This window comes from Zalophus californianus, chromosome 5 (assembly GCF_009762305.2).
Source record: "Zalophus californianus isolate mZalCal1 chromosome 5, mZalCal1.pri.v2, whole genome shotgun sequence".
Lineage (NCBI taxonomy): Eukaryota > Metazoa > Chordata > Mammalia > Carnivora > Otariidae > Zalophus > Zalophus californianus.
In genome coordinates, this window is record NC_045599.1 from 15,604,070 (window position 1) to 15,630,153 (window position 26,084).

General features: G+C 38.3%; 2 protein-coding genes across 8 annotated transcripts in view; one reads left to right on the forward strand and one right to left on the reverse strand.

Annotated features, from left to right (window-relative positions):
* PRR16 (proline rich 16) overlaps nt 1-26,084 on the forward strand; it is a 282,610-nt gene that overhangs the window by 73,822 nt on the left and 182,704 nt on the right. The gene's annotated exons all lie outside the window — the stretch shown is intronic.
* Nucleotides 21,655-22,643, reverse strand: LOC113929839 (ATP synthase F(0) complex subunit B1, mitochondrial-like). The gene has a single exon (XM_035727815.1). It carries the CDS (start codon nt 22,579-22,581, stop codon nt 21,811-21,813), a length of 771 nt encoding a protein of 256 aa, XP_035583708.1. The 5' UTR covers nt 22,582-22,643; the 3' UTR covers nt 21,655-21,810.

The window sequence follows — 26,084 nt, forward strand, 5'->3', positions numbered from 1 at the left end:
TATTAGTCAACTACATTACAAATTTTTTAAGAAGAGGAAGTGCAATCTGTATTTCTTTGTACTTCTCTAGCATTCTCATGTGTGGGAAGATTCTGAATACTTACTCATTGATTCTTTAAAATATACCTTTGTATTCTTGGTATTGAGAAAAATGACATATCAGTAAGGACTCAGGAGCCAAGGCAGATCATGGATAACACAGCCGTGGATGGGACATGGACACAATTAACTAAGTTTCAAATCTGGTAGACTTTATTGTGTTCCGTGGCTACATGTTTGTCCAGCCTTAACCCTAGGTGATTAATTTGCAAATTAATCAATTCAAAAATACTTATGGAGCACCTACTCCACATCAGAATGTTGCTAGGCATTTGGAGAGACAGTATTGAATAAAAGCAGATAAATCCCTGTCCTCCTGTAGTTTATATTCCTCTCCTAGGACTAGAATTATATAATTGCTCATAAAAATGAATATAATGTAGCAGTCATCAGTCCTGTAAAGGATGATGATCAGGGGGATTTGGCAAAGGTTGGGAAAGTAAGAGCAAACTTTGCTGTGAGAAGAAACTGCAAAATGAGTCCAAGTGAACCAGCTAATAAGAGGAAGCATGCCTATGCTGGGCAGAGAGAATGCCGTTCCTAAAAATGTTCCCAGGAAATGAGGTATGAACAGGATAGTCCACGGCACCTGTGTGTCATTATCACTAGAAGAGGATCTTCAAGAACGCAGTCTTCTTTCCCTGCTTACTACCAACTCCGAACATGAAGCTCAAGACATTCTAGAATTTCTCGAGATAGAGTTGGTCATTAGGTTTGAATGCTCACCTCTTAAGTTTTTGAAGAGGTTTGGTAGAATGACATGATTTGACCACCCTGACGAAGGGAAAGAAAAACTAAGAAAATAGGAAAGTAAGTAGCAGATGGTGGGTTTGATTCTTTCACAGGCACATGCTAGAGGAAGGTTCTGGGCTTGGTGGGGAATGAAGGTGAAATAAGGAAATTTTAGAAAGCACTTACACTTTTCTTCCACTCTGACGAGAGGAAGAAGTGCTCCCGCATCCCTTGTGTTGACGGGTCTACCAGAAGGAGCGAGCGCACCTCACTGTATGCAGCAAACACAACTATTTGAAAATCCATCGTGTTTGAATCTAATAGGCCTAGATTTACATCCTGATGCTGCTCTTGAGAAGGTGATTTCTCCATGTGTGGAAATAGGAACAATATTAAGAAGATTAATTGAGTTAATACTTGTGTACATACCCAGCACAATTTCTCAATCATAGGTATTCCTCCGTTATTTGTCCTAATTCTTCATGACCCTCATTACTTTTCGTCTTTTGGTTAATATTACAACTGACCTTGAAAAACACCGGTTTGAACTAGGTGGTTTTTTTTTTCTGATAAATAACAGCACCGTACTGTAAATGTGTTTTTCTTCTTTACTTAGTTCCATGTTTAAATTATTTACTTTGATTTGAGTGGGAAATTTGGTTCTTCTTTATGATTTTCTTAATAACATTCTTCTCTGCCTTCCTCTCTTGTAAGAATAGAGTATATAGTACATATAAGATACAAAATATGTATTAATTGGCCATTTATGTTACTGGTAAGTCTCCTTGTCAACAATAGGCTATTAGTAGTGAAGTTCTGGGATGTCAAAAGTAATATGAATATTTATGACTGCATGGGGTTGACACCCCAACTCCCCCATTGTTCAAGGGTCACCTTTATTTTTGTTCAGTGTAACCTGAAGAAGGGAAGGACAGAACTTGGCAGATACCCTGATTATTTCAATATCTTCCTTGTTTACCAGCCCTCCAGACTGTGTTTCCTCTTTCCAAAAGGAAGCTGAATAAACGCATGACTTTTCGAGTCAGATAATCTTGGGTTGAAGTGCTGTCTCCTTGACCAACTAAGCTGTGTGTCTTTTGGCTGTTTAATTTCGCTTTAGATTCACATGGTCAACAAGTAAGACCTATGCATTCACGTAAAGGTAGAATATGATAAATAGATAAGAGAAATTGTTGTTGATTGCTGTTGATGTGGAATTAATGTCTGTGAAGGAGTATATGGAAACGCATTAGCCATACTGGAAGGACTGCTTGGCTCACCAGAGGGAGGGTACTAGTGCATTCTCTAACTTGGTAGAACAGATTCTCTTGTGCTAGCCTCATGCCTTATGTACGTAATAAATATTGAGATATATTTGATCAGAGGAATGACTATGTCCAACAGGGGTTTGGTGCAGGATATCCAGAGTATCTGTTGGATTTACTTACTCAGGCAGAACCAAAGGAGAACTTCCTTGCCGATGGAGCTATAAACAAACGTGGGTCTCAGGCATCCTCTTAGATCCCAGTTCATAACCACCTATGGCATTTGGGGACTCCAAATGACAATAATGCAATAGGTAGATCATTTAAAAAAGAGCTCATGAGCCTCTGAAATTTATACTGATTAGAAATTCAGTTTGTGTCTTTTACAGGCTTCTAGTAGCTCCTGTCATTATGTGACTGAAAATGTCAGTGGGGACTAATGGTAAACACTTCTTTTCTCAGTGTCATTATATTCCTTCAAGTGACTGCATTGGGAACTGGATGCTTTATTCTTTCTTATTGATAGTCGCTGGGTGTAACATTAATATGACCTGTAAAATACCAAAGAATTATAAAATGAACCAAGACAATAAGGTATATGTATTATTTTAGGCAGTGGTGTTGACATTTGTAATATGGCTGAAGTCAACCAGAAATTTTAAGGCATGTACTTAAACACAAAATTTATCTTTTTACCACTCAGAATCCATGTCATTTATATCACTTAAGATGAACTTGCAAATAAGAAATCTATTTTCCACTTGGATGTGGATTTGGAATAGCTAGCAATGGCTCACTCTGCAAAATTGGTGCTTTAGGGTTTTTTTAGTTAGAAATAATTTTAGGAAATTCTTGTCATTCAGAAACTAGTGTCTTTTTATACACAAACTAAACCATGTTTCTTGATCTTGGGCCATCCTTGTAGAAATAATCCGTGTGCAAATTTCTTCTGCAACTTTCTCAGTGTAGACAGATTGGATCTTAGGGTAATGTAAATTTTGCAGAAGAATCTTAAAGAAATTATCATTGTAACCTTAGCTTTCATTTCCATTGCCTGCCATGCCTTAGGAAGTTCTTTAGCACTAATTTCTCTTTGGTTTTTAAAGCCTGCCACTGCATGTTTGATGGTGAATGCCAGATTAGAATTCAGATAAGGAAATCTCAGTTGTGAGCCTGCCTCCTCAACTAATATCAGCTTCATCATCTCGACTAAATACGTCCAGCCCTCTGGGCTCTCACAGTGCAGAGAATGGACCAGGTGACTCTGAACTCAGATTACTCTCCCTTTATAGATAGTGCAGAGATTTCAGCTGGTTGGTCCAAGACAAATTTGTTTAGTTAATATACCTAAAAATATAGTCTAGTTCTTCTGCCTTGTTTTTGTACTTTTTCCGCAGTCTTCAGATGCCACAAAGCACGAAGAAGATAACAGATTCCCAAGGGGTAAATCATTTTCTCTCCTTTAGCAAAAAAATAAGATATCACGTAAGATGCATGCATAGATTTTTATTCTTACAAAATTGTGTAGACTTATTGTTAAACCATGATCTGAAGCCATTAGAAAGAGCAGTGATAACCAAAATATAGTGTGTATGTCCTAAGAACCAATCTCATTACACTTGTTTAAAGTTTGGTGGGGTTACTAAATGGTCAGTTAGATGCTACTTCCTATGTATCATAGCTTGGTTTTTGTAAGAGATCATCTAAACCTAATTACTTCCCAAGGGCTCCACTCCAAATATCATCATATTGTAGCTAAGACTTCAATATATGAATTTGATGGAGACGCAAATCTGCAGCCCACAAACGTTCCTAATGTTTTATCTATAAAATGAATAACTTCCTGGATTTCCTAAATTATAGATGTAATCTGGCAGGTAACCTTTTAAGATTTTATCAATTTGAATTTCTCAGTGACTTTTTTTCCTATGTGGGATGGTGAAATTTTACCTTCTGAAATGTAATTCTGACCATTGTCACAATTGTGTTTCCATCTAGAAAATTGATTTTCCTTTTTTAAATGGTGACCTCTTGCTTCCATGGGCAGGAATTGTGTGTCAGCCAAGTCGTATTCTTTGAATATAATCACCCAACTTTTCACCAATACCATTGTACGACTCAGAGTCTTCTAAAATGGAAATCTATTTTAAATGGCATAACATAGAAATGTATCTTAATTTCCATTTTCATGTCTCCTCCTAGAGCATATAAAAAAGCATGTGTTTTGAAGGCCAAAGAGAAGGTTGAGTAAACAGCTCACCCAGAGCCTGTGTAGTTCTGGGTATATACATGCATATATCTGTATAATACGTATGCACTTCCCAATCCCTCCTTACACTATTTTATTCTACTTACATGATATTTGATTGATTTTATTGTATCTGTGCTTTTATTTTTTGCAAATTGCTTTACATTATCATTACTGTTACCCTGATATGATGAAAAGAAACAAAGGACTGGGTTTCAGGACACCTGGCTCCAAATAATTGACCCTGTCATTTTTTTTTCCCCACTAGCTTTATTGAGGTATGATTGACAAATAAAATTCCATATATTTAAGGTGTACAATGTGATATTTTGATACATATACACATTGTGAAATGATTACCACACTTAAGCTGATTAACATATCCATCACCTCATTGGTTACCCCTTTGTGTATGTGTAGTGAGAACACTTGAGATCAATGTCAGCAAATTTTAAGTATCCAGGACATTTTTATTAACTATAGTCCTGATACTTTACTTTCGGTCTCTAGAACCTCTTTATAACTGGAAGTTTATACCACCTGACCAATATATGCCTTTTTTCAAGCCCCCAGCTCCTGTTAACCACCTTTTTTTTTTTTTTTAGAATCCATATGTAAGTGAGGTTATGTGGTTTTTGTCTTTCTTTGGTTTATTTTACTTAGTATAATGTGCTCCAGGTTCAGCTGTGTTGTTGCAGATGGCGAGATTTCCTTCCTTTTATTTTATTTATTTATTTATTTTTAAGATTTTATGTATTTATTTGAAAGAGAGAGTGTGTGAGAGCTGGGGGGAAGGGGAGGCAGAGGGAGAGGAAAAGAGGGAGAAGACTCCCCACTGAACAGGGAGCCTGAGTTCAACAATTTGGGGCTCAGTCCCCGGACCCAGAGATCATGACCTGAGCTGAAGGCAGACACTTAACTGACTGAGCCACCCAGGAGCCCCAGGATTTCCTTCCTTTTAAAGGCTCATATTTCACTGGCTGTGGGTATGTATGTGTGTATATCACATTTTCTTTATGCATTCATTTGTTGATAGGCACTTACCATGTTTACATACTTTGACTACTCTAAATAAGGCTGCAGTGAACATGGGAGTGCAAATATCTGTTCAAGATACTGATTTTATTTCCTTTCGGTATACCTAGAAATAGGATTGCTCAATCAAATGGCAGTTCTATTTTTGATTTTCTGAGGAATCATTATGCTGTTTTCCATTCATTGTACCAATTTATATTCTGACCAACAAGTAACATGAGTTGCCTTTTTTCCACATCCTTGCTAACACTTGTTATTTTTGGATTTTTTGATACTTAGGCATCCCAATAAGTGTGAGTTTTGATTTGCTTTTCCCTAACAGTTAGTCATGTTGAGCATCTCTTCATATACCTGTTGCCATTTGTGTGTCTTTTTTGAAGAAATGTTTATCCAGATTTTTTGCCTATTTTCTAATCCAGTTATTTGGTTTTTACATATTTTGAATATTAACCCCTTATCAGATACAGGCTTTGCAAATATTTTCTCCCACTGCATATATTGCTTTTACATTTTGTTCATTGTTTTCTTTGCTGTGCAGAAACATTTTAGTTTGGGGGCGCCTGGGTGACTCAGTCAGTTAAGCGGCTGCCTTCAGCTCAGGTCATGATCCCAGGGTCCTGGGATTGAGCCCTGCTTCCCGCTCCCTGCTCAGCCGGGAGTCTGCTTCTCCCTCTCACTCTGCCCCTCCCCCCACCCCCCCTGCCTGTGCTCTCTCAAAGAAATAAATAATCTTTAAAAAAAGAAACATTTTCGTTTGATCTAGTTCCACTTGCTTATTTTTTGATTTGTTGCCTGTACTTTTAGTGTCAAATCAAAAATAAAAAAAATCACTGCCAAAACTAATACTTTGGGCATGTCTCTGGCAGTTCTGGATATTCATTTTCTTATGCAAAATAAAGGGTTTGATTATATAAAATTATAATTCCTGTGGTTTCTTTGGCATTCTTAAATAGGGATTGTAATATGTAATTACATTTAGATTCATTAAATACTTACTAGAAGAAATATGAACCATATCTGATAATTAGATTATTGACAATTTGAAATTATTTAGCATTCTTTGAAATATGTAATGTGTTTTTCAAAGTTAGGATTCTTGTACATGGGTATTTCGGAAGAACCATTTTGGAACTCATTCTACATGGAACCTGCTGATATTAGAAAATACTTCAAATTCATAAGGATCAGGGTGTGGATGTTGGTTAGAGGTCAGCTACAAAGTATGGGAGCTTTTCATTAGAAACGAGGCATTTTACCATATCAGGTTTTTGTTTTTTTTTTAACTTAAAGTTATTAAATCATTTCTATGTTGTTTGGATTTTATAATTTAAAAATCAGAAGTTTTTAAAACCGTTGTTTAAAATAATCCATTCTGTGGGTGCCTGGGTGGCTCAGTTGGTTAAGCGACTGCCTTCGGCTCAGGTCATGATCCTGGAGTCCCGGGATCGAGTCCCACATCGGGCTCCCTGCTCAGCAGGGAGTCTGCTTCTCCCTCTGACCCTCTTTCCTCTCGTCCTCTCTATCTCTCATTCTCTCTCTCAAATAAATAAATAAAATCTTTAAAAAAATAAAATAAAATAAAATAAAATAAAATAATCCATTCTGTATATTATTTAACTCGATTGTGGAAATGTTTTCAGTGTGTCCATACACCAAACTATCATGTTGTACACTTAGATATGTTCCAGTTTTATCAATTATACTTCAGTGAAGCTGAAAATAAAGTAACATAAGAAATCCATTCTTCCACAAAACAGAACAATGGCCCTGAGATTTTTTTTTTCCACCAAAAGGTTGGAAGACCATTAAGACGTAAATTGGTATGATGACTTGGAGGTGAATTCTTTCTTTGTAAAAATGATATGTGGTGTGGAAAGATAGACTTTTGGAAAGATTATAAATATGATACTAACTCTACTTCTGTGTTTTTGACGTAGGAAAATTTGAAACAAAATAGATATCTTGTCACTAGGTTCTAATGTTAGCTCCCTATGTAACTTTGAGTATGATCTTGCCTATCTATTATTTTAAGGAAAGATTAGTCATATCCTTCTGGGAAACAATTGGGTAGCAATGCTTTTTTAAAAGCCATATATAAATCCCTTTAACAAATGATACTAAATGTCAGGATCTTCCAATTGTTTTTACACAATTTCTGTAAGGAACTTATGTGGATGCTTTATACAAATGAGATACAGCTTGTATACTCAATTATGACATAAATAAAATATGTAGGTTTGATACTTCGGTAATTTTGGTTATCTTCAGGTTACAGCATGCTACAGTACAAATTAACGTAAAAATTTTTATCAGCTTATGTTAGTAATCCACAGTGGAAAGGTCCTGATGTATTCAGAGGTGTAATGGGTTGTAACGTTTTCTGGGTAGCTAATATACTGGTGATCCACTTATATGCATGTGTTTTGTACTTGTGTTAAAATGCTGGCTGTTTTTCACTTTCTTCATGTGTGAATATTAAAAGTTAACTGGGGGCAAAAGGATTTAAAAAAATATTAAAGTGAGGTATAACCTTGAAAAACAAAGTGGTAACTTGGTATAATTATACATGCATTGAGATGAAATGACATTTTGAAGTTCTATACCCTCAAATGTGGAAACTAGTCCATTCAGGCTAGATAATATGATAAACCTTGCCTAAACACAGAGAACCATTTCAAAACTAGTAGTTTCACAAATAATGTAATATATGTTAAGAAAAAAAAAGAAGAAGAAGATTGCAGGAGGGGAAGAATTTGAAGGGGGTGGAAATCAGAGGGGGAGATGAACCATGAGAGACGATGGACTCTGAAAAACAAACTGAGGGTTCTAGAGGGGGTGGGGTGGGGGGATGTGTTAGCCTGGTGATGGGTATTAAAGAGGGCATGTTCTGCATGGAGCACTGGGTGTTATGCACAAACAATGAATCATGGAACACTACATCAAAAACTAATGATGTAATGTATGGTGATTAACATAACAATAAAAAATTTAAAAAAAACTAGTAGTTTCAAAAAGAACTTGTTCTGCTATGTTTGATTGGATATGTAATTCATTGAATTGTGATCTGGAAAGATCATAGGTGTTTGAAATAAAGCCAGACTGCGACTTCTTTCTCTGCCACTTCCTACCTGTGAGATCCTTAGCAAATTTCTGGCCTTACACATAAAATAAAAATAAATAATGCTCGCTACTTAAGGATCTGTGGGATGGAAGAGTGCTGGCTAAGAAATATCATTTTTCATCTTAATGTGCGTTATAAGCCTTAGTAGTTACCCTCTCAAAACCCAATACCTCTATATGTTGGCTAACTGAACATAATAATAATAAAAAAAAAGGAAAAAAGAAAAAAAAACCCGATACCTCTAAAATACCATTCTATTTCATTGTTTTGAATACTGGGCTTATTATAAGTGCAATTAACTTTGTAATGGCTTCACAAATGGATTTCTTTCACGGTATTTTGACATTGCAATTTATCCTGAATAGTTTTTCCGCCTAAATTTTGACAAGGCTGATTTATCCTATTCACACATGGATCATAGCATGTTCTGTGTGGGTTTTGTTGTTGTTGTTGTTTTGGGGGGGCAGAATTTGGAATTATTTATTTTAGTGAACTTACCACATTGTGCAACCATCATTATAAATCAGTTTTAGAACAATTTCACCATCAATAACAGCGCTAATGCATATTCCCTATCAATCCCCATTCTCATACCCTCTCCCTAGACAATCACTAACCTACTTTCTGTCTTGATAACCTTGCCTCTGTGTTAAAATGTATTGAACAAGCCACAGTTGACTGGGTGGGTGACTACCCTGCCCATTGCAGAGGATGTCACCAAAACAATAGCTTGACTGACATGGGCTTTTGTATCCTATGGAGTTTTACATATTTTCTTTTGGTGTTTGTTTTCACCAACAGTTGAGAATTTCTTGGCCCTACAGCCTTTAAAAAAAATGTCTTTTGCGGAGGTATATTCCATCTGCTGATGGAAGGGTTTTGATCACTAACTTCAAAATATGGTTCTATCTGGGTATATAAAAAACAAAGTGAGAAATTGGGACACTCCTCTCTGTTTTTTTTAAAATTCATTAATTTTTAAATAGTTTATAGATAAACATCCTATAATTTTAAGCAGTTTGTAGAGAAACATTCTGTAAAGTTTACGTTTCAAAAGGGCGATCACTCTGCAGTGGGACTCTTCTCTGTCTCCCTGCCTCCCACTCCTTCTCCTGGGAAGCCAGAGCTGTTAATAGTTCCTTGACTTGCTTCCCATACATATTCTAGAAGCAATTGTCTATGAATTCAATCAGAAAGGCACTTTTACCTTAACTTAGCCAGCATCTTGCTGTGCTAAGGCCTCACTCTGGTCTTTGATATATTATTCTTAAATTCTTTTTTTTAAGTGATTTTCTTATATGTCTTATGGAGTTCTATCGGTTATTTTTCTTTCTGTTTCTAAGGCATACTCAGGTCCTGCATAATTTTTAAGTAAACTGCTTTTCAGCGGTTTGTGTTTGGTCTTTCATGCTTATCAGATTAGTGTGTGTTACGCTTTTTTATTTCTTGTATCTTATAAATTGGTGTAGAGGAATAAATCTATTGTCCTAAGCCAGATCTCGTGCATGCCATTTAAGACTCTAATGGCACTTCTGTGTCTACCCATTGGTAATACAGACTCTTAACTGCAGAATTCATACCCAGTCTCTGTTGCTGGCTTACTGGGCTAGTTTCTTTTTTTCTGAGATCTAATCTGCTTGCCTAGGGCCCTGTGATGGGCTGAATGTTTATGTACCCCCCAGATTCTTGTGCAGAAGCCCTCACTCTCAAGATGAGGGTATTAGGAAGTGGGGCCTTTGAGAGGCAGTTAGGTTTAGATGAGGTCATGAGGGTGGGATCCTCATGACGAAATCATTACCCTTATAAGAAGAAACCAGAGAGCCTGTTCTTTCCTCTCTGCCATGTGAGGATATAACAAGAAGATAGAAGGCCATTTGCAAACCGGGAGGGGTGTTGGCTGGCGCTCTGAGCCTCCAGAACTGTGAGAAATAAATGTTTTTTGCTGTGTAAGTCACCCAGGCTATGGTATTTTGTCAAAGCATGCACACTGTCTAAGACAACCTGTCCAGTAGAGCCTCTTACCTGAGGGACTAGACCTTGCCTTAGTTTTTCAGTGAATCTTTCTACCTCTGTACTTTTCCCATTGTACTCATCTGGGGTAGACTGAGTTTGAGAGTCTGGTGGAAGGTTACCATTAAGATAAGTGACTTCCTTCTAGAGGACAGTCCCATGTGATAAAAATGATCTGTCACGTTGGCCCAGGCCCTATCTTGTCCAGGCCCTCTCTCCTTTCCACCCATCTCCACTGTGGTTCACCATGTCTTTTGGATGAGGCTACAGGATGTACGGCAGTCGTGTGAATTTTGTATGGTTACAAGGTAGATTTCTAACACGATCTGACACAAGCTTTAGTTTAAGTGAATTTACTAGGGCCTTGCATTGTTTCTGTGGTTGTATATGCATCTCCACTACCTGCCAGACAAATGATTGCAAGCTTTGTGCTGTTAGGTGATTGCTTGTTGGCATATCAGTCATCTTTTAGGAGAGCAGGGGAATCCAGAGAAGCTGATGCAGTTGGAGCCAGGCAATGTACAGGGATGGCAGGGGCTGTGCATGCCAGGACATGACCCTAATCAGCTGGCTTTCCAAAAAATGTAGGTCTCCAGGTACCACCCAGGGAGATTCTGGATCAATGGGAATGAGCTAAAGCCCAGACAAGATGTACTTTTCAGAACTCCTTAGGGGGTGACACAGTCGTACAGCCAGGGGGGAATCACAGCCCCAGATGGCAAGAGATGAAGTTTCTGTCATTGGCTCTGATCAAGGATATGAAACATTTGAGAAAGATCTTTCTTAAAAGAAAACAGAATACAATCATCTGGGGTAAATATGACTTTTCAATGTTCTATAGAAAAAAGAATGTAAAGGACCAAATGGTCCCCCTCAGTCTCCCCACTTTCTCTACCACCTAATCAAGGGAACCAATTCAGACTAGAAAATGCTGTTCAATATTTGTGGATTTATTGTGTGTTTTTCAACATGGCTTATAGGCTGTAGCACTTTTCATTTCTGTAGGGAACAGGGTGATATAAAAGTGAGAATTACACATTCTTCTGCAATGATAGATCGTACAACACCACAAACCTTTTTTTTTTTTTAAGCGATTCTGATACTTTTTTGGCACACAGTTTTCAGACATTAACTGTCTTGATATACTAGGTTAAGTTGTCACAACCATCTGAGTAGAAGTTTTGTGAAATGAGTTTAGCTAATTTTATGAAAACTGTGAAATGTTTTTGGAATGCTGCATCACCGGCTCCTGATAAATACAATAGAATCACCAGCCACTTCTCAAAGCTTTGATACTAGGTGCCCTGTCTGGTTTCTCAACTTGTGGACTTTTTTTTTTTTTTCCTCCCTCTGGGTCAAGTGAGAGTCATTCATTTGACTCCTGTTTTGACAGCCCCGTTCCATACATCCTTCTCATCACTATCCTGCTTTTAGAGGTTGTTTTTCTTTCTGTTTATAAATGTTTATAAACATTTGTTAGGGGCGCCCAGGTGGCTCAGTGAGTTAAGCATCGACTCTTGATTTCGGCTCAGGTTGTGATCTCGGGGTTGTGAGATCGAGCCCTGAGTCCAGCTCTGCGATCGATGGGGAGACTACTTAAGGTTCTCTCTCTCCCTCTTCCTCTGCCCCTCCCCCCTCAAAAATACATACATACATACATACATACATACATACATACATACACGTTTGTTAGATGTTCTAAGATTTTCTGTTATGTACTCATGAAATGCTTTCTTTAATCAATTGTTTACTTTATCCTCCATGAGCATTAAGGCGCTTTCCTTTTTTAAAAATGTGCTCTCTTATAAGCTTGCAGATTTCATACCTGTAAAAACTCTTGAGTGGTGCACAGACTCTTAGAGTGTCCAGGGTACTATGCTGGTGAGAGACACTTGGTAGGCAAGGGTTAAGGCAAATTTATTGCTTTAGTTTTAACGGTGATAGTTTTTTGGGGTTTTCCATTCAACACGGAATCTTGCATCTGGGAAACTGAGCAAATGGAGTGAGAATGGAGAAGGCACGAACATGCTTTACAGAGTGAATTCGTTTAGTAAGGATTTATGGTCTTGGAAGAGATAATGAAATACAACTTGTGGTCCTTGAACTCAGCAAGCTTATGAGTTGGACGAGGCGAAAAGCATACAACAGCACAGCAGAAGGTGCCCGTTGGAACATGGGACTCTATAAGAGATGGTGAAAACAGAACAGCACCCCACAAAGGAAAGCAGAAAGGTGCTGTGGGGTCCTGTGAAGTCCCAGCAGGATCAGGGAGGGGTTCATACAAGAGATGGGAATGAAGCTGGGCTTTGAAATGCGGGAATTTGTTAGATGAGAGGTAGGAAAAAATAAATGCCACGGGGTGGGGGGTGGGGTGGGCAAAATAGGGACCTGGCTGGAAACAGCTGGGTGAAAGGCTAATGCAAAGGAACTATTGGAGTTAAAATTAGGGATGTGTTATGACTTTTATGAGACATGTAACAGAAACTCTGGTCAAAGAAAAAATAAAGTGGTAAGGATTATTGGATCAGACAGTGTAAAATTCCAGGTAGAGGATTCAGTTTAGAAAGAGCTTATGAGGATCTGAAGGTGGGACCAGGACCTGGTTTCTCTCTTGTTGTTTCTTGACTGTGGGTCCCCAGGGTTTGTTCTGTTTCCAGGTTACAAGCCTTAGAACTTTCATCTGGGAGATGAGAACACCTCTGTAGTCAGTTCCATAGAAGAGAAATAAAAGTCTTCCTCTTAGAAGCTCCAGTAAGCATCTCCAAATGGCTTACCCAGCCATCTTTGAATGCACAACTGTGGGTTGAGAGGAAGGGATGTGTTGAATGGTTTCTGCTCAGTTTCATTCCTAGAGCTGGCTTTGCCACACCCACCTGAACTGCTGGAAATGGAAAAGTGAGTTTATCAAGGGAAAATTAGAGTACTGTTGGTAGAAGAAAGGAAGTATAGATGGTGAAAAGGCAACCTCTAGACATCCTGCATAGTTAAATATATTGGTCCAGATGTATAACATAGGGACTGAAGAAACTCAGATGGTTTTCAGTAGAAACATGAAGCATGACTCAGTACAAAGAGTAGTGGAAAAGCATGGCATTCAAATAACCTACCATCTAGGCTTTATACTGGTAGACATTTTTACCAGTGGAAAGTCTTGCACGTGTACATGGAGACATGTATGGTAATATTCATAGTAGCACTTTCACAGTAGCAAATTTGAAAACCATCTAAATGGGAATGAGTATAAGAGGAGATGAGTGATTTGTTGTGCATTCACAAAATAATACTGTAGGCAAAATGAATAACCTGTAGCAAAATCCAATGACATGGATAAATCTTAGTAAGAAATTATTCAATGAAAAAATGGATTCCCAGAGATTATAAACATGATCACCTTTTTGTAAATTTAAAAACAACTAAGTTTTTAAAATAGGTGGTTTTTAAGAATAATGCCAGTGCAGTGAAATTATACACAAAGGGATGAGACAGAAAATAAACAAAGAAGGTAAATAAGTAATATAAATGGCTGTGTCACTTGGTTAGAGGAAAAATATCAGTGTGAGATAATAGAGTTTGCGGGAGTGGGAATGTTGGTATGTTATTTAATAGGTAATGGTCATCACTGTCTTCTCTTAGAAAGTGGCATTTAACCAGAGAATGGATGGAAGTAAAGGAGGGAATCACGTGGGTGATAAGGGATGAAAACTCTCCTGTGCACAGGGAGTAGTAAATGCAAATGCCGTAGTTAATGCAGTGGGAGTGTGCTTGGTGTGTCCCAGCAACTTCAGAGAAGCCAGTATGGTGGAAGTGCGGTGGGAATGGGGAAACATGCTAGGATGTAAAGTCAGAAGGGCAGAGGAGGTTCAGATCATGTAGGGCTATCAAAGCCATTATAAGATCTGGTTATTAACCTCCATTAGGTAGGAATCCATTGGAAGGTTTTGAGGAGATGAGTGATACAGTATTTTTAAAAGAGTTGCTATGGCTTCTTTGTAAAGAAAAAATGGGAAGGCCACGCTTGGAATCAGGGAGATCAGAGATCAGTTAAAAGCCTTTAAAGTCGGCGTCTGGGTGGCTCAGTCGTTAAGCATTTGCCTTCGGCTCAGGTCATGGTCCCAGGGTCCTGGGATGGAGCCCCACATCGGGCTCCCTGCTCGGCGGGAAGCCTGCTTCTCCCTCTCCCACTCCCCCTGCTTGTGTTCCCTCTCTCGCTGTGTCTCTCTCTGCCAAATAAATAAATAAATCTTAAAAAAAAAAAAAAGGCTTTGAAGTCATCCAAGAGAAGAGTGATGGTTCCTTGGGAAAGCATGATTGTTCTAGTTATCCGTCACTTTGGAACAAATTACCCCAAATTTAGTGGCTTATGAAAAACAGCCAGTTTATAATATGTCACATTTCTGTGGGTCAAGCATGTAAGCAGGACCTTCAGCTGGCCACTTCTGCTTCATGAGGAGTAAGCAGGGATCATGTCGAGGTATTTGGCTGGCAGCTTCTGTGGAGGATCCAAGATCACTTCCGATGCATGCTCAGTGCCTCAAAGGAGGATCAAGAAGTCTGGGATCAATGAATCCCTCTCTCCCTCCATGTAGTTTCAGAACTTCTCTTTCCAGTAGGTTATTCAGACTACTTACATAGTGGATTATAGCTTTAAGAACAAGTATCTTAAAGAGACCAAAAGTGGTAGCTGCCAGTGTCTTTAGGCCTGGATCTAGAAAGTGGGGCAGCATCACTTCTGGCCTATTCTAGGTGTCTAAGTTGCCACGGAGCCCACCAGAATTACAGGGTAGGGGATTTAAACTGTATCTCTTGGTGGGTGGACTCTTCAAGAATTTGTGGCCATATATAACCTGCCATAGTACAAGAGGTGTGGATTGTGGGAAGTGGCTAAATTCTAGTTAAGTGTTAAGTGTGTTGCCTCTAGGTTTGGCTAATAGATTAGATGTGCCTTTGAAAGAAAAAGAAGAATCAAGGTTGGCACCATGACCTTTTATCTAGACACTTGGAGGGATGGAGTTGCCATTTACTGAAATAGGGAAAACTGGAAAGCAAATACAGAGGTTCCATTTTGCACACGGTAAATTTGAGTTGCCAGGTAGATACCCAAGTGGACATATCAAGTAGGTTGTCAGATACATGACTCAAGTTCAGGAGAAAGGGCTGAGCAGAGGCTATTTGCATATAGATGGTATTTAAATTAATGGGACTGGATGAGCTTCATTTAGGGAGGAGAGTAGGTGGAGAAGAGGAGAAATCTAATTACTGAGCCTAAGGGAAATTTAAATATTAGCAATTACTGAAATGAGGAGGAACTAGCAAAGAAGCCAAGAAAGAATAAGTCATGAAGTAGAAGAACCAAGGGAAAATGATGTCTAAGTAGCCTAGTAAAACTTTTTGAAGGACAAGGAATGATCAAATTGGTTACACACTGCTGATTACATAGATGAGGACTGAAACTTGAATATTACCTTGGAGCCTAGAATCCATTGGTGAACCTCACAGGAGCCATTTGTTTGAATCATAGGAAGCAAAACCTATTAGAGTGGCCCCAAGAAGAAAACGTGAGGGAAGCAAGTAGAGAAAGCTAGCATGGACAAAATCCGTAATCCATTTTCCTGTTTTCCTCTTGTCTGCCAGAATGAAATGCTTCCATTCTCAGTCTTGGCCTCTGTGTCTGAATGGAGGTGAATGGAGGGCCCCGGGCATTTGTGTCAACTTAAGGGCACTTTTTAAAGCTAATGTTTGTGACATGAAGTCTGCGACTTAAAGAATGTTGGCTAGAATGGTTTTGACCATTGAATATGTTTCTGTTTGTCTCCCTCGCACACTGTTAAATATCCAGAAGCTTTCTCCACTTTGAGTTTAAATGCTTGTTTGGAAATATTTTCTTACTATTGTGTCAAAATGGCAAGAGGAATAAATTCTAATTTCAAATCTATGAGGGAAAAAATGGAATTTGAAAGCCTTTGGGCTTGCCCTTCCCAGCTAGCCATAGCTCACACCATTATATGCTGTCTTGTTATTATTTCCTTCTTTGTCTCTGAAGGCATTGGTATTTGAGCTGTTGATTTCACTGTGGCAAGGCTACAACCTTCTCTTAGACTAATTTGGTAAAAGCTTAGTAGCACAGTGAGCTTGGAGAACATCAACCCCGCAGGTAGGAACTCACTACTACTCCCTGGATGATATTGATGGCCATGATGTTAATCATGGTACTGTCACCTCTGCAACACCACTGCAAAAGAAGTTATTCTCAATTCACACACATCCTTTTGTTTTTAAGCTGAAAACAGCAGAACTTAGAGAAGTATATACAGGATTCGAGAAATAAAAAGTGTTACCTGATTTTCAAAATATATTTATGTTTACGTTAAACCTATAGGTAAATAATGGGAGGAGAAATCCTGAAACTATTTTTTTTTTAAATAATGTTAGGTTCTCTCTTCTCTATCTGTTAAGCTACAAAAGATAATTTTCCATTCAATTTACTTTCATTTTGGTATTATTTCACCCAGGGAAGTACCATTAGGAATCTAAGGCTATTTATACTTAATATCCTCCAATTTGTAAATTCTGTGAAACTAAGTAGTTCATACATCAAAAGGTATGCTGAAACCATACGGCAAAGCATGTGGTCTATTTTCTGTCTTTTTCAAGTAATTATAAACATGGCCTTAACATTGTAGGATTGCTTAGTTTGAAAAATTCAGAAAGGACTGTTTGGATTTTAGACAGTTAGTTAGTAATCCAGAGCATAGGGAAAACATGGCACAGACTTTGATTTAGTCAACCTTGAGATGTTCCAAATTCAGGATTTCTTCCGTTTTGAAATCTCTCCAAAGCCTCTAAGGTCTTAGCCTTCTGCAGAGTGGAATCCAACATATGATGCTCTCTATCGCCATCTCTGTCTACTCTCAGGTACTGCAGTTGTACCGCAACCACATTTGCTAATAGAAAACATTACTTTTCTGGCCAAGTGGCTGTATATTGACACAAAATTAAGAGAATTTATGGAAGGCATGGAGCCGAGAGAAGTTTTGTTTTGTTTTATTATTCTACTTTTTCTAATTCTAGCCTTGTAAGTCACAACAGATAGACAGACTGGGCGTCCTAACTTTTGCCCCCTACAAGTATTCAACCTGTCTTCTTTTTTAAAACTCTGATAGGAATTCTTCCCATGGAAAACTAGTAGTTTTGATATAAGTTAGACCTTTTGAAAATAACATTTTTTTCTGTGTGTAAAAGCACCATAAATTCATTGTCAAAAGTTTAGCTAAGAGACTGAAATGTAAAGAAGAAAGTAAAATATGGTATACCTCAGAGATACTGCAGTTCCGGTTCCAGACCACCCCACTGAAGCAAGTCAAATGAATTTTTTGGTTTCCCAGTACATATAAAATTATGCTTAAACTGTATCTATTAAGTATCTGTAATCTGATCATACTAAATCTATTAAGTGTGCAGTAGTATTATGTCTAAATATACAATGTGGATACCTTAATTAAAAAATACTTTATTGCTGAAAAATGCTAAGCATCATCTGAGCTGTTAGCAAGTCACAATCACTGATCACCATAACAAAAATATAATAATAATCAAAACATGTAAAATATTGTATTACCAACATGTGACCCAGAGGCACAAAGTAAGCACCATTGGAAAAATGGCACTTGCTGCACACAGGGTTGCCCCAAACCTTCAATCTGTAAAAAACACAAGATCTGCAAAGTGCAGTAAAGTGAGATGTAATGAAATGAGTTACGCCTTGAAACACAATTCAAGGGCAAAAACTGATGCTTTCAAGTAGAAGTCCTTGAATTCCCAAAATAGTCATTTCTTCCATGGAACCAGTCTTAACTGTTAAAGTTGTTGTTGTGGCAAAGGAAACTTGTTAGTTTTATCAGTTCTCGGATTTTGGACTTCGGTGTACTTCTTTCATGAAGTATATCTTTTCAGATTAAAGCACAGTGATATTCGTAACTATTTTGAACTTGGATATGTATTATGAGAACCGATATTTTACTGTTTTTTTTATAAATGAAGAATCCAGCACAGTTAGGAAAATGTGAAACCACTTCACTCAAGAAACATTTATTGAGCACCTACAATATACCAGATACTATTTGTAGATGCTGTGAGTAAAAGATCTCGACCTCCTTATTCTCTGAGAAGTGAGTAAAGTCATGGAATGAGGAATGTGGTGAGATTATAAGCATTAATTGTTAGTTCATCCTTAATAAACTTGTTCCCAAACCACTTTTAAAAAGCAACAGAGTTATCCATAACACTTGCTATTTTGTGCCTGTGCATTAACAAAGCTAAATTTAGTACTCAAAATGTCTGCAGCTGTGGAGAAAGGATGTTTTTTGTTTTGTTTTGTTTTGTTTTTTTTCCAGTAAATACTGCCATGTCAATTGAATAGATAGACTAGAAATAATAAATAAATTTTGAGCCCTCCTATGATTAAAAAAAATCAGTGTTAGTATCATTCTAGCTCTGAAAATGAAAGACAAAACTCTAACTTTTTAGAAAAAAATAGAATATCTTCATACCTTTGTAGTAGGTGAAGAGTTTTTAAAGAGGTACAGATTAATTATGACTGTAATGGGAGAATATCAATAGATTGGGCTAAATGAAATGAGCTACTGTTTATTTAAAAAATCACAAAGAGAGAGAGGGGAAAACACACGCAAAGAGGAGAAATGTAATATGCATATTTGAGAAGGGACTAATTTCCAGAATATACAGCTAGTTCCAACAAATCAGTAGGAATAAAAAAGACAGCACTGTGGGGGAAAAAAAAGCACAAATGATGTGAATGTCCATTTTACCAAAGTTTATCTAAAAGACAAAAAAAAATGGGGTGCCTGGGTGGCTCAAAGTGTCTGCCTTTGGCTCAGTTTATGATCCCAGGATCCTGGGATGGAACCCCACATTGGGCTCCCTGCTCAGTGGAGAGTCTGCTTCTCCCAGTCCCTCTGCCCCTCCCCCCTGCTCCTGCTTGCTCTCTCTCTGTCTCTCTCAAATAAATAAATAAAATCTTTAAAAAAATAAGGGAAAAAAATAAAAGACCAAAAAACATATGAAAAGCTACCCAGTTTCTTTAGCCAAAGAGAAATGCGAATTAAACCTACTTTGTGATATTTCTAAGCATGTAGCACGGTGATTAAAATGAAAAAAACCAGGGTGCCTGGGCGGCTCGGTTGGTTAAGCGACTGCCTTCGGCTCAGGTCATGATCCTGGAGTCCCGGGATCGAGTCCCACATCAGGCTCCCTGCTCAGCAGGGAGTCTGCTTCTCCCTCTGACCCTCCCCCCTCTCATGTGCTCTCTCTCTCTCATTTTCGCTCTCTCAAATAAATAAATAAATAAAATCTTTAAAAAAATTAAATAAAATGAAAAAAACCAGACAATATGGGATGTTGGTGAGCACATGAAACCACTGGAACTCTCATATATTGTTGGTAGAAGAATAAATTGGTACGACTGCTTTGAAAACTGTGTCTGGAGTCTACTAAAGCTGAACATAATATATACATTAAAATAGAGAAATTCCATTTCTAGGGATATACCAAAAGGAACTTGTTCATATATTTACTGAAAGACATGTAAAATAATGTTACAGCAGGAGTATTTAAAATAGTCCCAGAGTAGCAGGAGCCCAATTACACATCAGTAATAAAATGGACAAAGGTGATAGATTCATATGATGAAATACTACATAACAGAGAGAATGAAGTTTATGCAACAGTATGGATTACTCTTGTGAATTCATAACATTTCACTTCCTGTGTTGAACAGAAGAAGCCTGACATGAAAGATGATTCATTTATAAAAAATTGAAAAGAGATGAAATGAATCTATGGAATTAAGAAATAAGAATAGGGGCACCTGGATGTCTCAGTCGGTTAAGCATCTGCCTTCGGCCCAGGTCATGATCCCAGGGTCCTGGGATTGAGCCCCACATCAGGCTCCTCACTCAGCAGGGAGCCTTTCTCTCTGCTTGTGCACATGCTCGTGCACGCTCTCTCTCTCTCTCTGACAAATAATAAAATCTTAAAGAAAAAAAAGAAGAATGATTATTTTTTTCTGGGGAGCTAGTAAATGAGAGATGGATAAGGGGCACTTCTGGAGTGCTGTTCATAGCATTTCTTGAGCTATGTGCTGATGTCGTTAAGTGTGTTCTCTCTGAATTCCACATGCTGTGTGAGGTCTGCTGTATGTATGATACACTACAATGAAATGTAATCCTAAAGATTAAAAAAATAAATATAGGGGAAAATATTTGAAGCTATGAAATTGCTTGGGATTGACTCCTCCAAGACAAAAAGCTTAACATTTTTTTTATGAAAAAATCACTTCTGATAATAACAAAATGCCCACCCATCTCTACGACCCTTGGCCAGTTACTGTCCTAAATTGAGCTATAATTCCTTAATCATGCTATTATTCTGTTCTTGTATTTTTGCCTGGAAAAATCAGAAACTTCTTGCTAAATTTAAAAAACAGTGACTGTAGCTGGATATTGTTTTTTTTTTTCCTACCTTCGAACTTGAACTGAAATATTGGCTTTTCTTAGGTCTTGAATCTTCTAGCTCTTGGACCGGAGCCTGTTCCATTGGCACTCCTGGTTCTCAGGCCTTTGGACCAGGAATGGAACAACCCTGTTGGATTTCCTGGATCACCAACTTTCTGACCACAGATCTTGGGACTTACTGACTTCCATCACCTCCTATGCCAATCCCTTATAATCTGTCTCTTGATTTCTCTCTTTCTGTGCATCCATTTGTTCTGTTGACTAATACAGAAACCATTTTTTTTAAAGACTTTATTTAGTTTGATAGAGAGAGAGAGCGTGGCAGAGGGAGAGGGAGAAGCAGGCTCCTCGGTGAGCAGGGAGCCCGATGCGGGACTCAGTCCCAGGACCCCAGGATCATGACCTGAGCTGAAGGCAGACGCTTAACAACTGAGCCACCCAGGCGCCCCCAGAAAGCATTTTTTAAAAGATTTGGTTTTCTCATGCTGACAGATTATTTTTTTAATTTTTTTTTCATTCGTCAGCCAACGAATTTTATTAACAGCAAACTGCTTATTCAAAAGTGATCATGGAACTCAAAATACAGAGCAAGAAGGATGAAAAACATCTCATTGGCCAATAGATTGTTTTAATTCTCTATATGAAACAAACTTTTCATTTTTAGGAAAGGTTAAGTGTAACTTCAGTAGACATCAATACAGAAAGATTTTGTTCCATGGACTAGTTTCTTTAGTCAAATGCTTCTAGCTGTCTCCACCAGGATAGATGCATTTACAGAACTGGCTGTGCTTGAGCCTTCTTTGCAAGCAGCTTTAGATCTGCAATGCACTTGGCAATTGTCTCCTTTTCCTGCTGTGCAGAGATGCTCTGCACCACATGCTTCTCCACCCAGTTTATCATGTGCTGTTGTTCCTTTCGGCGCATCATGTTTTGCACAGAGATGTGATAGTCCAGGCGATTCTTCACCTCCTTGTATACTCTGTGCAGCCGTTCCCGGTAAGTAAGTTCCAGTACCATAGCAATGTTATTCCTCTGGACATCAAAAAGGTAATGGCGCTTGTGAACCAGGGCCTGCTGTGACTTCTCCATATCAGTTGCATCCTGGATTTGTTTGATGGAAGCCTGCTTCACCTCTTCTGGTTGGGCAATTTTTTGCTCATTGAGTTTATCAGCAAATTCTCCAATAGAGGCACCATATTTTTTAACTACGTAGATAAGCAACCCTATTGTTGATATGGCAGAGAAGGTCTCTGCAGTAATCACATATATTTCTTTGGACAGAAAATATAGGATAAGTCCGGTTCCAAGCACACAGGGTCCTGTTACGCCAGTTTTGGGATAAAGGAACTGGAAGAATTCTTCGGGGATCAGCCCCAAACGAACTTTTCCTCCATGTTCAGGAAGAGGTGGTACAGGGGCAAGACTTGGCTGCCCTGTGTGGAAGATCCTTGTTGCCTGCAATACCCCTGGACCAAGGAGAGCTGTGTTCTTCAGACAGGGGGCCGCTGCGGCGGCCGCAGAAAAAACCACCCAGGACAGCATGGTCAACCAGGGTCCGGACAGCAGGCTCTGCGTCCCAGTGACCCGGGCAAGAGTCTCTGTCAGGGGCGGGAGCAAGATGGTCGCTCACCCTTTTTTTAATTTTTTTTAAGCATGGATGAATTCCAGGAAATGGTTCAGAATGGGTGAATAATTTCATATCTTTGCGGGGTCACACTAATATGATTCACGTATAACTATATGTATAGCAATGTGTACGGACAAGAGCAATATGTGTTCCAAGAATGTACTTTGAAATTTTAACAAAGAAATCCAAACCGGCACATTTTTATATTTTCATCTCAAATGTCCTGTTTAAAGCCCTGCAGTGTTCATATGGAGAAGGGAGTAGCATATGAAATCTCAGTAAGCAAAGGCTGTAAACTCTGAAAAATGTATAAGCTGGAGAGGCACTGTTTTATTGAGCACTAGAGGATAACTTTGGCCCAACCATCCTCCTCATGGACAGTAACTCGGTTAGCACGTGAGTTCAGTTTTGGGGAAATACAATAAGAGCAAAGAAATAACACCAATTCAAGCTAATTGTTATTTGTGTGGGTTTCTTCTTTTTTGAAACACTGACATCCTCCTGAGATTTTGGGGAAACACCATTTCATGATCATTGCTTCCTGGGATTTTTGCAAATCTTGCACACGTCAGTGCAACATTAAAGAACACACAGATGTTTGCTTTTGTTAGGTAATGTTTGCTGTGCCTTCTGCCTCTGTTAACAATACTGAACTTCTCTTACGCGAGGCAAAGAAGGACACAGAAGGGGGAACGGCGGGCCATAAAGTGCAAAGTATCAGCTCTCATTTACTGACTAATGACCATGTGGCAGGCACAATGCTGAGAGCTGTATTTCTATTCTTCTTATTTAATTTTCCAGCAATCAGAGATAGAGATGCTGTTATTATACTGATTCTTATAAATGTAGAAACTTCACGAGTTACTAACTTACAGAAGTTCCCACTATTGGGAAGTGGCTGGGATGTAACTTAAACCCGGTTCTTTTGGAATCTGGAGACCAAACTCTTTTTTATTTTTAAAGATTTATTTATTTATTTATTTATTTATTTGAGGGCGGGAGAGGGGCAGAGGCAGAGAGAGAGAGAATCTCAAGAGGACTCCCCACTGGGCACAGAGTCCCACGTGGGACTCAGTCTTACAACCCTGAGATCATGACCTGAGCTGAAAGCAGACGCTTAACCGACTGAGCCACTCGGGCGCCCCTGGAGACCAAACTCTCCATTGGTAGGCTAATTTGTAAATAAAGAAGAGAAGAATAAGGGGAAAGAGGGAAGACAGGACAAGAAGAGAATGAGAAACTTAATTGTAAAATATTTCTTTATAAAAGATAGGTCTTCCATTATAAAATCTTTGGTAAAATCACAGATAATTCGAAAGTGAAAAGTCAGCCAGGAACATCCGCACCCAAGGAACTTCTTATATTGCCTGCCAGTTTTTATGCTGTGCGTCCATTTGTTTGTTCATGGTGCCGTGATATATGTACTTTAGTTATCTTATTTTCTCACTAAACATTATGCTTTCAGTATTTTCTGAGGTGCTGTAAATCCTTGTGAACAATTTAATGTTGTATAATACCACATTAAGAAAATGAGCCATAATTTAATTAACTGTATTTCCATCTGGGGACATTTGTTTTTTTGCTATGATATATAATACAGATACGAACATCAGTATTCATAGACCTTTTTCCCAATTTGGGATTTATCACCTACCTCTGAATTTCCATTTTGTAGGAAGTTTTTAAATAGTTGGTTCTCGACAGAATATTTATTTTAGAGATGGTGTATTATAGTAAGCCTTTTCAGCCTGATGTTGTAACTTTCCTTGCGATAAATTGTGTATCATTTTTTAATTTAAGTGTAATTGATGTACAACATTATATTAGCTTCAAGCGTACAACAGAATGATTCCATATTTGTGTATATTGCTAACTGATCACCACAGTAAGTCTAATTAACATCCATCACCATATAGAGTTGAAGGATTTTTTTCTTGTGATGAGAACTTTTAGGATCTACTCTCTTGGCAACTTATAAATATGCAATACAGTATTATTAACTATTACCACTATGAGGTATAGCATTGATTTTTTAAGATAAAGCACCTCAATGTTATTTTTCATAAAATCTTAGAATACTGATGAGCTTCTTTTCTACAACTACAATACCTGTTTTGGTTTTTTTTTTTATTCTTTTTTGGCCTTCCCAAGTAAACCTTTTAGCAATACAGATCAGAAATATGCAAATGGAGATTTACTTTTTCCACATAGTTAGCCTGTGTTCATCAACTTTTCTTAAGATTTATTTGTTTGACAGAGAGAGCGAGCACAAGCGGGGCGATCAGCAGAGGGAGAGGGAGAAGCAGACTCCCCTCGGAGCAGGGAGCCCAATGCGGGACTTGATCCCAGGATCCTGAGATCATCTTTAACCAGCTGAGCCACCCAGGTGTCCCTGTTCATCACCTTTTTATTTCAAGTCATCCCTTATCACCTTCAGGCTACGTAGGCTTCCATGAGAGTATTTATTCCTTTAAATCCCAAGCTTGGGCCTGGTTGTTAGAATCATTTATTGACATCAGTCCTTCTGAGTCCAGAGAGATTGCCACTGCTTTATTTGGAGCGGTGGAGGGTGGGGAGGAGGTGCCTTATACCTCTTTAAACCAAGAGACAGGGCTTCAACTTTCTTGGGAAAAAGACTGTTCACTGAAATTGTGTCTTAGCCGATGAAATTCTGGTCATAGCGTGGCTTGCTGAATTTGCATGTATTTTGTCAAAATTAATAAATTCTACATGAGGGATGCCTGGGTGGCTCAGATGGTTAAGCATCTGCCTTCGGCTCAGGTCGTGTTCCCAGGGTCCTGGGATCGAGTCCCGCATCGGGCTCCCTGCTCCGCAGGAAGCCGGCTTCTCCCTCTGCCTCTCTCTCTCTGACTCTCATGAATAAATCAATAAAACATTAAAATAATAATAATAAAAAATAAATAAATTCTACATGAAATATTGGAAGAGGATTATTTTTCTACTTTTATGTCTTTGTTTTAAATTGTAGGCAGCCCTTGAATTTGAATATGATTAATGTCAGTAAGTAATTTAAAGGTTTAATGTGCTGACCTACTCCAGCTGCAGATCATCACATACAATGAGTATTATGTAATTGGCTGCACACAACAGTAGTGTGAGACAAAGAACCTGCTTAAAATATCTTGAATACCATTAAAAGAAGATGTAAATATCGTTAATAATTGTGTGTATACCTGGACCTCTGAAGTGCTTTTATTTTTAATCAATTCTCATAGCAACCTCAGGAGCTAGAGACCACTTTTAGCCTTGTTTTATGGATGGGAAAACTGAAGCATATATGAAAAGGTAAATAATGGTCCACAGGGGAGATGGACTTACTTTGACTTGAGGAGTAGGTTATTTGGCAGATTAGAGGGAGATCTTCCAGGTGGGGTGTTCTGGGAAGGCTGATAGAATA